The sequence below is a fragment of the Schistocerca gregaria genome, chromosome X, assembly GCF_023897955.1.
Source record: "Schistocerca gregaria isolate iqSchGreg1 chromosome X, iqSchGreg1.2, whole genome shotgun sequence".
Classification (NCBI taxonomy): Eukaryota; Metazoa; Arthropoda; class Insecta; order Orthoptera; family Acrididae; genus Schistocerca; species Schistocerca gregaria.
The window spans coordinates 307,222,543-307,238,540 of NC_064931.1; the positions used below are offsets into that span (position 1 = coordinate 307,222,543).

Genomic DNA, 15,998 nt, shown 5'->3' on the forward strand with positions numbered 1-15,998 from the left:
CTCTCGGTCTCCCTCTACGATTTTTACCCTCCACGCTGCCCTCCAATGCTAAATTTGTGATCCCTTGATGCCTCAAAACATGTCCTACCAACCGATCCCTTCTTCTAGTCAAGTTGTGCCACAAACTTCTCTTCTCCCCAATCCTATTCAACACCTCCTCATTAGTTACGTGATCTATCCACCTTATCTTCAGTATTCTTCTGTAGCACCACATTTCGAAAGCTTCTATTCTCTTCCTGTCCAAACTAGTTATCGTCCATGTTTCACTTCCATACATGGCTACACTCCAAACAAATACTTTCAGAAACGACTTCCTGATACATAAATCTATATTCGATGTTAACAAATTTCTCTTCTTCAGAAATGCTTTCCTTGCCATTGCCAGTCTACATTTTATATCCTCTCTACTTCGACCATCATCAGTTATTTTACTTCCTAAATAGCAAAACTCCTTTACTACTTTAAGTGTCTCATTTCCTAATCTAATTCCCTCAGCATCACCCGATTTAATTTGACTACATTCCATTATCCTCGTTTTGCTTTTGTTAATGTTCATCTTATATCCTCCTTTCAAGACACTGTCCATTCCGTTCAACTGCTCTTCCAAGTCCTTTGCCGTCTCTGACAGAATTACAATGTCATCGGCGAACCTCAAAGTTTTTACTTCGTCTCCATGAACTTTAATACCTACTCCAAATTTTTCTTTTGTTTCCTTTACTGCTTGCTCAATATACAGATTGAATAACATCGGGGAGAGGCTACAACCCTGTCTCACTCCTTTCCCAACCACTGCTTCCCTTTCATGCCCCTCGACTCTTATTACTGCCATCTGGTTTCTGTACAAATTATAAATAGCCTTTCGCTCCCTGTATTTTACCCCTGCCACCTTTAGAATTTGAAAAAGAGTATTCCAGTCAACATTGTCAAAAGCTTTCTCTAAGTCTATAAATGCTAGAAACGTAGGTTTGCCTTTTCTTAATCTTTCTTCTAAGATAAGTCGTAAGGTCAGTATTGCCTCACATGTTCCAACATTTTGACGGGATCCAAACTGATCCTCCCCGAGGTCTGCATCTACCAGTTTTTCCATTCGTCTGTAAAGAATTCGCGTTAGTATTTTGCAGCCGTGGCTTATTAAACTGATAGTTCGGTAATTTTCACATCTGTCAGCACCTGCTTTCTTTGGGATTGGAATTATTATATTCTTCTTGAAGTCTGAGGGTATTTCGCCTGTCTCATACATCTTGCTCACCAGCTGGTAGAGTTTTGTCATGCCTGGCTCTCCCAAGGCCGTCAGTAGTTCTAATGGAATGTTGTCTACTCCGGGGCCTTGTTTCGACTCAGGTCTTTCAGTGCTCTGTCAAACTCTTCACGCAGTATCGTATCTCCCATTTCGTCTTCATCTACATCCTCTTCTATTTCCATAATATTGTCCTCAAGTACATCGCCCTTGTATAAACCTTCTATATACTCCTTCCACCTTTCTGCCTTCCCTTCTTTGCTTAGAACTGGGCTGCCATCTGAGCTCTTGATATTCATACACGCGGTTCTCTTCTCTCCAAAGGTCTCTTTAATTTTCCTGTAGGCAGTATCTATCTTACCCCCAGTGAGATAAGCTTCTACATCCTTACATTTGTCCTCTAGCCATCCCTGTTTAGACATTTTGCACTTCCTGTCGATCTCATTTTTGAGACGTTTGTATTCCTTTTTGCCTGCTTCATTTACTGCATTTTTATATTTTCTCCTTTCATCAATTAAATTCAATATTTCTTCTGTATGGTGCGCATTTACAGCATCATGTATCATAGGGCCATGTTTTTTCGAAGAGACAGGTGCTTCTGGTCCTGTTACCTGTACTGTGACTGGTAAGAGGTATGAGTGTCTTTTGTGCAACCATATCATTCCAGCTCTCCAACAGTGTGGAGTCGTGGATGGGATCATTTTTATGCAAGATGGCGCACATCGGCACACTGCAAATCCAGTTAAGCAGCTGCTGAAGCACCATTTTGGAAATGCTAGAATTGTCAGCCGCCATTTCCCTACAGCTTGTCCATCCCGATCACCTGATCTTAATCCATGTGACTTCTGGCTGTGGGGCTATCTGAAAGATGTTATGTTCAGTGTTCCAACTGCAAACTTAGCTGCATTGAAGACACATTCTGAATGTGACCCCGGAAACACTTCAATCAATTGTGAAACATGCTGTTTCTTGATTTCAACTTGTTGCAGAAAATGGTGGACAGCATATTGAACATGTTTTGCACCAGTCACATGGAAATTAATAATCCGATTTGATTTTGAATGATGCTTTTTATGCGAATTTTAGGCTCCAGACAATTAAAAACTAATGTTAGTGATGCTTTTGTATGTGGTTTTTGGCCTCAGGACAATTAAAAACCGATTTTTCCCATCCAATGTGATATGACATTGCCATGGTTGATGGGCTTACGCAACTAACAGTATCACATCTGCACATCCATGCACACTGAGTACCACAGTTTGTTTAATGTCAAGGCATTGTTGTATGATTGATTTGTCATTTGTAGTCAACCACTATTAAATTATGATGCTTACAGCACCATCTATTGCTACATTTTGTAACTATTTATTTTTCTTCTGCCATATGTTTTCCCCCTTCTCCAATAATATTCTGTTGCAATGTGACATCATTAAGACGAGTGGTGTTATTTCCACAGTGGTTTGAAAGTTTAACTTTAATTATAATCACTCTGTATATGTCTGACGTGGCCCAAATTTTCAACTGACCCCATTGATTCAAATCAACGCCCACTTGCAACCAAAGTCTGTAATTCCTTCGTGTCTTATATTACAACCTCTCACTCACCCTGTGGTAAGAATGGTTTCCCCATGATGGGTATACTGGAAAGCCTCATCATGATTCAATATTACTTGGAGTTTAATTAAAGATTTTTGATACTAGTGCATTTTACACTTTTCAGTACCATAAACAGATGCTCCAAGTCACACTCTAGCTCATATTTCTTTCTTGTGTTATGTTTCTGGTGTCTTTCATTTGTTACATAATGTAAAGGAGTGATGATTATGAACACCATAATTAAAAATATATAATGTGAGGTAGTAGTCTGTATCTCTACTGCTTTAAATAACTACAACTGAAGGTTGTTGCATCCAAGCAGAACGGCGCAGTGGTTAGCACAGTGCACTCGCATTTGGGAGAATGATGGTTCAGTCACCATCTGGCCAGCCAATTTTAGATTTTCCATGATTTCCCTAAATCACTTACGGCAAATGCCGTTATGGTACTTTTGAAAGAGCATGGCCAATTTCCTTCCCCATCCTTTCCTGTTCCGAGGTTGTGCTACATTTCTGCTGACCTTGTTGTCAATCTCTGCTGACCTTGTTATCAATGGAACTCTGTCCTCCCGTTCTTCTTTTGGAAGGTGGTAATTACTTTCCACACATAACTCTAATATTTTTTCCCCAAAGAGAAAGACTTTTCTCAGTGCCAGTGACTTTTCCCAGTAGATGATTTCATAAGGAACCGAAATAGGCAGGCAGTGATTATCTTTGATAGTGGAAACTAGCCTCATGGCAGAGGTTGCGGAGCATAGCCTTTTCAGAATTTGGAGAGTGTGATAATTTCATTTGAATCTGACATCAATATGGACACCTAAGAGTTTAAGCAGTCATTCAACGTGTAATACGTCTGTGAATGGAACTGGAAGAAATCTTAACATGTGGTGTAATGCTAAGTACCATCTATTGGACACTTAAAAGTGGTTTGCAGCGTATGTATGTAGATCTAGAAAGAAGAGTTTTGAGCAGTACATCCTCTATATCTGCAGATGTTCATGTGCAATAACAATCTCCTGTACGCTTTAATTGTCAGAATGGAACTATTGAATGTACTTGGTGTTACAGAGATTTATCGCTAGTAAATCAGTCGACTATTACGGGACATCTACATGCAATTGGTGGACAGTGGCTTCCAGATTAGTGGAGATTTTGTTGTGTATCACAAACACACATTAAAATTGCATGCGATGTTGGATGACAGAGAGAGATCGTTAATCTAAGTGAGAAATAATAATGGATCAAAAATATATCCTTGTGGAACAATGCAATGTACTAGTCACCTGTCAGACTCATTCCATTCATACCCATATGTTAACAATTAAAACTATTTTCTGCTGTATGTCCTACAGATAATATATTAAATACTTGTTCATTTTTATCCAACTTTTTTCTCAAGTAGTATCACCTGTTCAACAAAGTCAGATGTTTTTGAAAGAGCCATAAATATAATACCAGTAAGCATGATGAAGTGGATTTGGTTTGTAGAAATGCGTTTTTTGAGATTCAGACTACACTGCCTGACAAAAAATGCAAAGTCCTCATGGTTGGCATTCAAAACAACTTACAGTCAGCTCAGAATGGCAGTTCCTATATAGTTTTCAAGTGAATATTATAAAATTATTCGTGGAAAATAGTGTCAAGTTCAGGTTACAATGTTGAAGGTGAGATCTGGTGACTGTGGTGGCCAGGGGAAATGCAGCATTTCATCCTTGTGTTCACAAAACCAATCCTGGACAGTGCGAGCTGTGTCAGCAGGGGCCTTGTCGTCTTGGAGCACAGCATCACTGTTGACGAACAAACATTGTTCCATGGGATGGACCTGATCAGCCAAAATGGTCACATAATCCTTGGCAGAAATGTGACCTTGCAGAGTACTCGTGGCTGCCGTAATCATCACCAAATGCCTGCCATGTAAAACTCAGCCAGAAATTGGAAACAGTGTCACACAAGGCTAATCCAACCAAATAACTTTCTTCCATTGCTGCATAGTCTAGGCTTCAGCACCATGTTTTCCTGTTATGGGCATTTGTGTCACTGATAAGCGATTTGGAATTCCAGCTCATCCTGCAGTTCCCTGCATATGGAGCTCTCTTCATGTTGTTTTGGAGCTAACAGGGTTCACAAATGCGACATTCAGTTCTGCAGTGACTTCTAGCTGTCATCCTCTTATTTATAGTCACAATCATCTTCAATGACAGTACATCATGATCACTCGACACACACGTGTCCCACTTTCCCTGTATGCGGTATAAATATTCAATATGATGCCTCTTGCAACACCCCACTTTGGCTACCTTCATTGTGAAACCATCCACCATCTGAGCACCAACAGTTTGCCCACATTGTAATGCACTGAGCTCCAACGTAATGTGTTCACAGGTATACAGGACACTGTTGTGGCCACGACTGACACTCTCAACATATTGAGAAAATTTCACAGGTGCAACCTGCAGGATTGTCTGCATGTCATTGTCATAGATGTATGTTCAGGCACACATTTTCTCAGTGTTTCCATTTTTTTCGACCCCTATAACTTCGTTCATGTACTCACCATCAGCAGGTATGTAACTGATTAGAGCAGCACTTCTCTGTGACTTGTAGAACAGACACCAGAGTGCATTAGTGTTGATCATGTTTACTGTTGCTGATTGGCTCGGTTGGGTATATAATGGGTGTGGACAACATCAGCTGTTGAATGATCGCTGTTAATGATGCACAGATGCATACTCGTACAAGACAACAGTATAAGCACCTGACCGAATTTAAAAGCGGCAACATTGTGGGTCTCCAATTGGCCACCTGGTTGAATTGTACAATATCCATATTTAACTGGCATTCAGACACGGCAGTGCTGTGATGTTTAGACTGCTCGAGAATGTGAGGGCAGGCATACTGGTGAACCACATCTGACCACTACAGGCAAGAATCACTATATTGTATACCAATCACATTGTAAACACTCACATGTGTGCCCGTTATCCAAGAACAAGTAATGAACTCTCTGCAACATTCTATGTCATCCTGCACCATTGGTCAGAGACTAGCAGCAGCTGGACTATGGAATTGCTGTTCCATGTAAAGGCTGCAGTTGACACCACAGCACAAACGGCTGCATTTGGAATGGTACCATGATGGGAAGCATGGATTACTGATGAGTGGAGTTGCAGTGTGATCTGTGTTGAAGTGCAGTTCTGCAGTACTCTGTGTGACCATCATCAGGGAGTATGGTAGCCACCTGGCCAGAGAACCCATGCTTCCTCCAATGTTTTCTAGAGACACAGCAGTGTTACTAATGGCTTTATGGTGTGGGGATCGATTGGGTATGACTTAAGGTTATGGCTACTGGCTGATAGTGATTGAGGAAACTCTGACAACACATTGTTACATCACAAAGATCCTGCACCCTCACATTACCTCTCACATAACATTAGTGTGGTGCCATTTTTCAACAGGACAATGCTCATACAGACGTGCCACATGTATTTATGAACTGTCTGTGTGATGGTGAGGTACTCATGTGGCCAGTAAGATCAGTAGGTATATCCCCGATAATGCATATGGGACCTGCTAGGACATCAAATCTGTCCCAGTGCCAGTATCTAGGTTATCAAGAACCAATACCAATAGTTATGCACCAGTTTGCCTCAGGAGAGAATACAATGCTCTTCTTACACACTTCCAAACCAAATCAGTGCGTGCATTCAGGCCAGAAGGGGTGCAATGTAATAGTAAAAAATGGGCTCATACTGTCAAGTTTTTTGTAAATTTGACTCAATTTTATACTCAGGCAGTAGAATTTTTGCTGATAATAATGAAGCTATCAAGAAACAAATGTATATCTTAATAAATATACTAAACATTTTACAATATTTTTTGTGATTCAACTGTGCAGAGCTTTTTTTTAAAAAATATACATTTCTTGCATTCTTTGTCACTAAATCCTTATGCCAGTGGTGATCCTTGGCTTATTGTTATGAGTCTTTTGTTTCAGTTCTGTAATCCCTTTTTGGAAAAATGCTTTCAAATATTAGTGTCACTTCATTACTGAACTAATTTTACTTGCAGTTGGTGTTTTCTTCATTATATTCAGAGCTCCAGTTTACTTCCTTGAAACATGAAATAAAACCATGACTAATTATAGCCCTAACGATTTACCACTAGAGCTCTGGTGATTCTTGTGAACATTTATGCTGTTGATTATAAGTCTTTTTCCATACTGCTCAGAGAGTCCAATTAGAAATTGGCTAACAGATATGTCAGTAATTCTTTTCCATTCTATAAACAAATTATTGGTTAGAATTGTTGGGCATGAAGTTATTTTAGTGAGAAAGTTACAAAAGAAACACAGTTATATCTGGACATCAAATTTTGCAAGTCTGGTGTGCCATTCAAAATTAGAAAATTTATATTGAGTCCACAGGCAGTATCACAATTCTTCTGTGCTTAAACTTGTATGACAGGAGAGAGAGTAACTACTCAACTGCACTGACTTACATTTTTCTACATTTAAAGCTAGCTGCCATTCACTACACCAATTAGAAATTTGTCTGTCATCTTGTATCCCCCTATTTATTCATGTTTTTCATCTTTAGGCTTTTGACTGTGTGAATCACAGCATTCTTTTAAGTAAATTAAAATATTATGGCATCACTGGTAGTGCTGCAAAGTGGTTTGAGTCATATCTTACTAATAGAAAGCAAAGGGTGTCATTACGTAACACTTCAACAGTAGGCAATCAGACATCATCTGACTGGGAAGAAATTACATGTGGGTTCCCAAAGGTTCCATACTAGGTCCACTACTTTTTCTTGTGTATATTAATGACCTGTCATCTGTTACATTACTAGATGCCAAGTTTGTCTTATTTGCACATGATACAAACATTGCAATAAATAGTAAATCAAATATAAATTTAGAAAGGGCAGCTAATCAAATTTTTACTGACATTAATAAATTGTTCATAGCCAATTCACTGTCATTAAACTTTGAAAAGACCCACTACACGCAGTTCACAAGTTCCAAGAGATTTCCTTCTAGTGTGTGTATAAAATATGACGACATGGAAATAGAAGAAGTTGAGAGTGTAAAATTCTTGGGATTACAACTTAATAATAAATTCAGTTGGGAGTGACGTACTGCTAAAATGCCTAAACAAGTTTGTGTTTGCAGTGCAAATGATGTCAGACATAGGAGATATAAATATAAAAAAACTGGCATATTTTGCTTATTTTCTCTCCATTATGTCATATGGTATCCTATTTTGGGGTAACCCCACAAACCAAGAAAAAAATTTTAGAGTGCAGAAGCATGTAATAAGAGTAATGTGTAGTGAAAATCCGAGAACATCGTGTCGAAACCTATTCAAAGAATTGGGCATGCTAACCACAGCTTCTCAGTATATTTATTCCTTAACGAAGTTTGTTGTAAATAATACATCTCTTTTTCCAACTAACTATTTAGTACACAGTATCAATACTAGTAATACAAACAATATACATAAAGATTTAAAATCATTTACTCCTGTCCAGAAAGGAGTCCAGTATTCAGCAATGCATATTTTCAATGAGTTACCAGCAACCATTAAGAGTTTAGTTTCAGACAAGGCACAATTTAAGCATAATTTAAAAGAATTTTTGGTGGCCAACTCCTTCTATTCCACCCATGAATTTCTCAACAAGTTCAGTAGACCATTTTAATGAAAATTTTTGACAATACTTCGTTGTAACAGCCAAGTAACTATCTACTGTGTGACTGATGGATGTACGGAAAACAGACGTAAGTCTTAAGTCTGTACATAGTGGAAGTTTAATTTGAAATCTTGTACATAATTTGACTGTTCTTAACTGAGGTTCATTTAAATGAATAATTTACTTCAATTTTTGACAATACTTGGTTGTAATAGCCAAGTAACTAGCTACTGTGTGAACGATGGATTTTATGAAAGCAGATGTAAGTATTAAACCTGTAAATATTAGAAGTTTAATTTTAATTTGTGTACATAATTTTGCTGTTTATTGACTGAGGACCATTAAAATTAATGAAAATCAATTTTTTCTAATTACATTTTGTAATGTGTTTATCTGACATGTTTCACACCCAGGAGGATCCCCTCTTTTGTGGCTCTATGGAAGGAATAATTAATCTAATCTAATCATTAATTTAAAAGAAGGTTTAACCCTATATTGAAAGATTAAATATTAGTATTCTGGTCCATAAGTAGACAGAATTAGTGTAAGCCATTATTTTCATCAGCCCAAACTTTTTGCCTCAGTGTTTATAACCTGCATCTGTAACCAAAGCTGCTAAATTGTGGTGTCTTAATAGCACTTTATTATCTAATTGTTAGTATGAAAACCAGTTTTATGAGTGGAACTTGGCTAGCAATGCTGTATAAAAATGTTGTTCACTTGACAGATCTCTTCATAGTGTTGTATGGAAAAAGAGGACAAGATACTGGTGATGGCAATCCATCAGTTTAGGTGGGGATTAAGCTTTACAGCACTTTAGCTGCATTTTAAAATAACAGATTTTGTGAAGCTATTTTTCCCATTTAAATAACAACCACTGCCAGTAACAACAGCAACAATAACATAGCACAGCTACACCAAGTGTTCCCTGATGATTGTTGTCAACATATAGTACTTTATATCTGAAGAATGTCATGTTTGCTGACAAATAAATCTGTGAAGGGAAGCCATACAGAAGTAAATGATTAAAGCAATATGCCATATGCTCTTTACTTTGAATGTGGTGTGGGACAAGTAGATGGGAGTGGTATTCTTCTTTTTTAACAGTTAAATGGACATAATTTCACTTTCTTTTTCAATGTATTATCATTTATGATTCACATGTATCTTTTGTGTATAAATTAAAATTACTCTTTATTTTTTACTTCCAGGTGTCCATTGTGGGAAGCACACCAGCTTCTGGCAGATATTATTCGTAACCTTGAATTTTGTTATAAGACAGTGCCTAGGTGAGGAAGCAGTTAAATATTTTATTTAATATGATATTCCTTCCTATTAAGTATCTAAAACTACAAAATGAAAGCTAAAAAATTAAACTGATAAGATGAAAATACTTACTGAGGCAGGGACAACAATGAAATGTACTAACCGATATGGCGTCTTGGAGTTTTTTCTTTGAGTCCACGAAGTGAGATGGTGCAGTGGTTAGCACACCAGACGTACATTTAGGAAGACCGTGGCTCAAATCCACATCCAACCATCAAGGTGTAAGTTTTACATGATTTCCCTAAATAGCTCCAGACCAATTCCAGGATGGTTTCTTTGATAGAGCATGGCAAATTTCCTTCCCTATACTTGAAACAGTGTGAGCTTATTCTCTGTCTCTAATGATATCAAAATTTACAGGGCTGTAAACACCAATCTTCCTTCCTTTTTATGAGTTTCTAATGATAAAATGTAAAAGATAAAGGCTTAGGAAGATGATAAGTGTTTCCAAGTAAGGGCTAACCACCCATTGTTGTGGCCATTAGAATAACAGAGTTCATAATTTGTTACAGCTTTTATGTGTGTGTGTTTATTTTTCTATTTGTTTTTAATCCGTACTTTCATTTGGATTTTTCTTGTGTACCAAAGAGTATTCTGAACTCTAATTAGAAACAAATGACAATGGGAAAAATTGTATTTACTAAGTGTCAGCAGAATGATATAAGCATAGAAAAGATGAATGCTCTTAGTCTTTCAGATCCCAGGTTTGTTTCTACACTGTCTTTGTAGGTGCAGTTTGCTCCTTAATAGGTACTTGGTTCCTCTCACCTGTTTGGCCCAGATTCTTATCCCCCAGCCCCCAGACACACTTTTAATATTGACTGTTTATTTTTATTTACTTTTATTATTGTTTTTTTTTTTTCAATTTTTTTATCATTTCCATCCTCCCATATCCTTCTTATACGCTGTCTATTTTTTTATAACCTGAAGTTTGTTATGGCCTTCTCTCCAGTAGTCATACCGAGCAAAGTAGTACATTGGTTAAGACACTGGATGCATATTCAGAAGGACACTGTATCCATTTCCCATCTAGCTACCAGGACTTGGGCTTTCCGAGATTCCCTAAATTGCTTAATGAAAATACAGGGGACATTCCTTTGAAAAGGACATGGCAGATTTCGTTTCCTAATTTGAGGTTGTGCTCCACCTGTAATGATAGTCTAGTTGTCAGGACATTAAAATCTAATCAGCTTTTCTTCCATTAATCTGTTCATCTGTGTTTCATCCACACCCCTTTTCCAGTTGCCTTCTTTCCCGATTTTCTGTCTGTCAACTATTCCCTCCAAAGTCTGTAACATTCAAATTTAATCTCTTAAGTGGAAATTAAAGAGACCTTTGGAGAAAAGAGACCCACTTGTATGAACATCAAGAGCACAGATGGAAACCCAGTTCTAAGCAAAGAAGGAAAAGCAGAAAGGTGGGAGGAGTATATAGAGGGTCTATACAAGGGCGATGTACTTGAGGACAATATTATGGAAATGGAAGAGGATGTAGATGAAGATGAAATGGGAGATACGATACTGCGTGAAGAGTTTGACAGAGCACTGAAAGACCTGAGTCGAAACAAGGCCCTCGGAGTAGACAACATTCCATTGGAACTACTGACGGCCTTGGGAGAGCCAGTCCTGACAAAACTCTACCATCTGGTGAGCAAGATGTATGAGACAGGTGAAATACCCTCAGACTTCAAGAAGAATATAATAATTCCAATCCCAAAGAAAGCAGGTGTTGACAGATGTGAAAATTACCGAACTATGAGTTTAATAAGTCACAGCTGCAAAATACTAACGTGAATTCTTTACAGATGAATGGAAAAACTAGTAGAATCCGACCTAGGCGAAGATCAGTTTGGATTCCGTAGAAATGTTAGAACATGTGAGGCAATACTGACCCTACGACTTATCTTAGAAGCTAGATTAAGGAAGGGCAAACCTACGTTTCTAGGATTTGTGGACTTGGAGAAAGCTTTTGACAATGTAGATTGGAATACTCTCTTTCAAATTCTAAAGGTGGCAGGGGTAAAATACAGGGAGCGAAAGGCTATTTACAATTTGTACAGAAACCAGATGGCAGTTATAAGAGTCGAGGGACATGAAAGCGAAGCAGTGGTTGGGAAGGGAGTGAGACAGGGTTGTAGCCTCTCCCCGATGTTATTCAATCTGTATATTGAGCAAGCAGTAAAGGAAACAAAAGAAAAATTCGGAGTAGGTATTAAAATCCATGGAGAAGAAGTAAAAACTTTGAGATTCGCCGATGACATTGTAATTCTGTCAGAGACGGAAAAGGACTTGGAAGAGCAGTTAAACAGAATGGACAGTGTCTTGAAAGGAGGATATAAGATGAACATCAACAAAAGCAAAACGAGGATAATGGAATGTAGTCAAATTAAATCGAGTGATGCTGAGGGAATTAGATTAGGAAATGAGACACTTAAAGCAGTAAAGGAGTTTTGCTATTTGGGGAGCAAAATAACTGATGATGGTTGAAGTAGAGAGGATATAAAATGTAGACTGGCAATGGCAAGGAAAGCGTTTCTGAAGAAGATAAATTTGCTAACATCGAGTATAGATTTAAGTGTCAGGAAGACATTTCTGAAAGTATTTGTATGGAGTGTAGCCATGTATGGAAGTGAAACATGGTCGATAAATAGTTTGGACAAGCGAGGATAGAAGCTTTCGAAATGTGGTGCTACAAAAGAATGCTGAAGATTAGATGGGTAGATCACATAACTAATGAGGAAGTATTGAATAGGATTGGGGAGAAGAGAAGTGTGGCACAACTTGACCAGAAGAAGGGATCAGTTGGTAGGGCATGTTCTGAGGCATCAAGGGATCACCAATTTAGTATTGGAGGGCAGCGTGGAGGGTAAAAATCTTAGAGGGAGACCAAGAGATGACTACACTAAGCAGATTCAGAAGGATGTAGGTTGCAGTGGGTACTGGGAGATGATGAGGCTTGCACAGGATAGAGTAGCATGGAGAGCTGCATCAAACCAGTCTCAGGACTGAAGACCACAACAACAACAACAACAACAACAACATAAAGTGTGCTAGTGGCGAGACACAACCAATGCCTTCTCTGTGTGATACCAATGGAAATACATTCAATGACAGTGCTGCTAAAGCAGAGTTTCTAAGCACAGCCTTCTGCCATTCCTTCACCAAGGAAGATAAACTAAATATTCCAGAATTCAAATAAAGAACAGCTGCCAACACGAGTAATTTTGAAGTAGATATCCTCGGATTAGTAAAGCAACTTAAATCACTTAATAAAAGCAAGTCTTCAAGTCCAGACTGTATACCAATCAGGATCCTTTCAGCTTAAGCTGATGAAATAGTTCAATACTTAACGATCATATACAACTGCTTGCTCAATGAAAGATCTGTACCCAAAGACTGGAAAGTTGCACAGGTCACATCAATATTCAAGAAAGGCAATAGGAGTAATGTCGATGTGCAGCATAATTTTCGAACATATACTGTGTTCAAACGTTATGAATTACCTCGAAGAGAATGGTCTGTTGACATACAGTCAACATGGATTTAGAAAACATCGTTCTTGTGAAACACAACTAACTCTCTACTCACACGAAGTGTTGACTGCTGTTGACAGGGATTTCAGATTGATTCTGTATTTCTAGATTTCCAGAAGACTTTTGACACTGTACCTCACAAGCAGCTTGTAATCAGATTGCGTGCTTATGGAATATCATCTCAGTTATGTGATTGGGATTGGGATTTCCAGTCAGAGAGGTCACAGATTGCAGTAATTGATGGGGAAGTCATCAAGTGAAACAGAAGTGATTTCTGTCATTACCAAAGGTATTTTTATAGGCCCACTGCTGTTCCTTAGCTTTATAAATGATTTAGGAGACAATCTGAGCAACCATCTTAGGTTGTTTGCAGAGGATGCTGTCATTTATCACCTAGTAAATCAACAGAAGATAAATAAAATCAAAAAATGATTCAGAAATGATATCTACACACATCAAAAACAGTTTTTCATCACCCCAGTTGACAGAACTCCTGAAGATAGACGTTGACTGTGGATATTGTATCACAACACAGTCTCTTTGACTATTCAGAGATGGCACTGAACCCACCCAGAGATGTAAACAACCATGTATGAGCAGCACGCATTAGACAGAGGGGGTCCGACAGCCGATCAGTTCCAGTCATTCCACCAGGAAGGAGGTAAACGGCTTGTGTTGTATGTAGTTCAACCATGCCTAGACAGTCAATACTGCAGTTCGATCATGTCCGAATTGCTACTTTGTGCCAGGAAGGGCTCTCAACAAGGGAAATGTCTAGGTGTGTCAGAGTGAGCCAAAGTGGTATTGTTCAGATATGGAGGAGATACAGAGAGACAGGAACTGTCGATGACATGCCTCCCAAGGGCTACTAGTGAAGTGGATGACCGCTACCTAAGGATCATGGCTCAGAGGAACCATGACAGCAACTCCACAATGTTGAATGATGATTTTAGTGCAGCCACAGGACATAGTGTTATGAGTCAAACTATGCGCAATAGGCTGCATCATGTGTAACTTCATTCCCAATGTCCATGGCGAGGTCCATCTTTACAATCGCGACACCCTCCAGTGCAGTATAGATGGGCCCAACAACATGCTGAATGGACCGTTTAGGATTGGCGTCACGTTCTCTTCACCGATGAGTGTTGCATATGCCTTCAACCAGACAATCATCGTAGACATGTTTGGAGGCAACCCAGTGCGGATGAATGCCTTAGACACACTGTCCAGTGAGTGCAGCAAGGTGGAGGTTCTCTACTTTTTTGGGGTAGCATTATGTGGGCCCAACATACACCGCTGGTGGTCATGGAAGGTGCCGTAATGACTGTACGATACGTGAATGCCATCCTCTGACCAACAGCATATCAGCAGCATGTTCGTGAGGCATTCATCTTCATGGATGACAATTCACGCCCACATCTTGCACATCTTGTGAATGATTTCCTTCAGGTTAATGACATCGCTTGACTGGAGTGGCCAGCATGTTCTCCCGACATGAACCCTATCAAATGTGCCTGAGATAGATTGAAAAGGGCTGTTTATGGATTGTGTGACCTACCAACCACTCTCAGGGATGTATGCCGAATCGCCATTGAGGAGTGGAACAATCTGGACCAACAGTGCTGTGATGAACTTGTGAATAGTATGCCGCAACGAATACAGGCATGCATCAATGCAAGAGAACGTGCTACTGGGTATTAGAGGCACCAATGTGTGCAGCAATCTGCACCACCACCTCTGAATGTCTTGCTGTATGGTGATACGACATGCAGTGTGTGGTTTTCATGAGCAACAAAAAGGGCAGAAATGATGTTTATTTTGATCTCTATTTCAGTTTTCTGTACAGGTTCTGTAACTCTTGGAACCGAGGTGATGCAAAACTTTTTTTGATGTGTGCATATGGTGCAAAAATTGGCAATTGTCCCTAAATAATGAGAATTGTGAAGTCATCCACATGAGTGGTAAAAGGAATCCGTTAGACTTGAGTCACATGGTAAATCAATCAAATCTAAATGCCATTAATTCAACTAAATACCTAGGAATTACAATAAAGAACAACTTAACCTGGAATGAACACACAGAAAATGTTGTGGGGAGGACAAACCAAAGTCTGCATTTTATTGGCAGAACACTTAAAAGATGCAACAGATCTGCTAAAGAGACTGCATGTACTACACTTGTTCGCCCTCCTTTGGAGTACTGCTTTGCGGTGTTGGATCCTTATCAGATAGGGTTAATGTAGTACATTGAGAAAAGAGCAGCATGTTTTGTATTATCGAGAAATAGGGGAGGGGAGTTCATGGACATTGTATGGGATTCGGGATGGACATCATTGAAACAAAGCTATTTACCACTAAGACGGGATCTTCTCACAAAATTTCAATCACCAACTTTCACCTCTGAATGCGAAAATATTTTTCTGATGCTGACCTACTTAGGGAGAAACAATCATCATAATAAAATAAGGGAAATCAAAGCTCACATGGAAAGATATAGGTGTTTGTTTTTTCCATGCACTGTTTGAGAGTGGAATAATATAGAATTATTGTGAAGGAGGTTCAATAAACCCTCTGCCAGGCACTTAAGTATGGTTTGCAGAGTATCCATGTGGATGCCAA

The 15,998-nt window shown here is 38.9% G+C and overlaps 1 protein-coding gene across 2 annotated transcripts in view; it reads left to right on the forward strand.

The window, feature by feature from the left end:
* LOC126297512 (protein inturned) overlaps nt 1-15,998 on the forward strand; it is a 229,004-nt gene that overhangs the window by 94,697 nt on the left and 118,309 nt on the right. For both annotated transcript variants that reach the window (XM_049988398.1, XM_049988397.1), the window contains exon 9: nt 9,734-9,811. In XM_049988398.1, the coding sequence (XP_049844355.1) occupies nt 9,734-9,811 (78 nt within the window). The remainder of the gene's footprint in view (nt 1-9,733; nt 9,812-15,998) is intronic.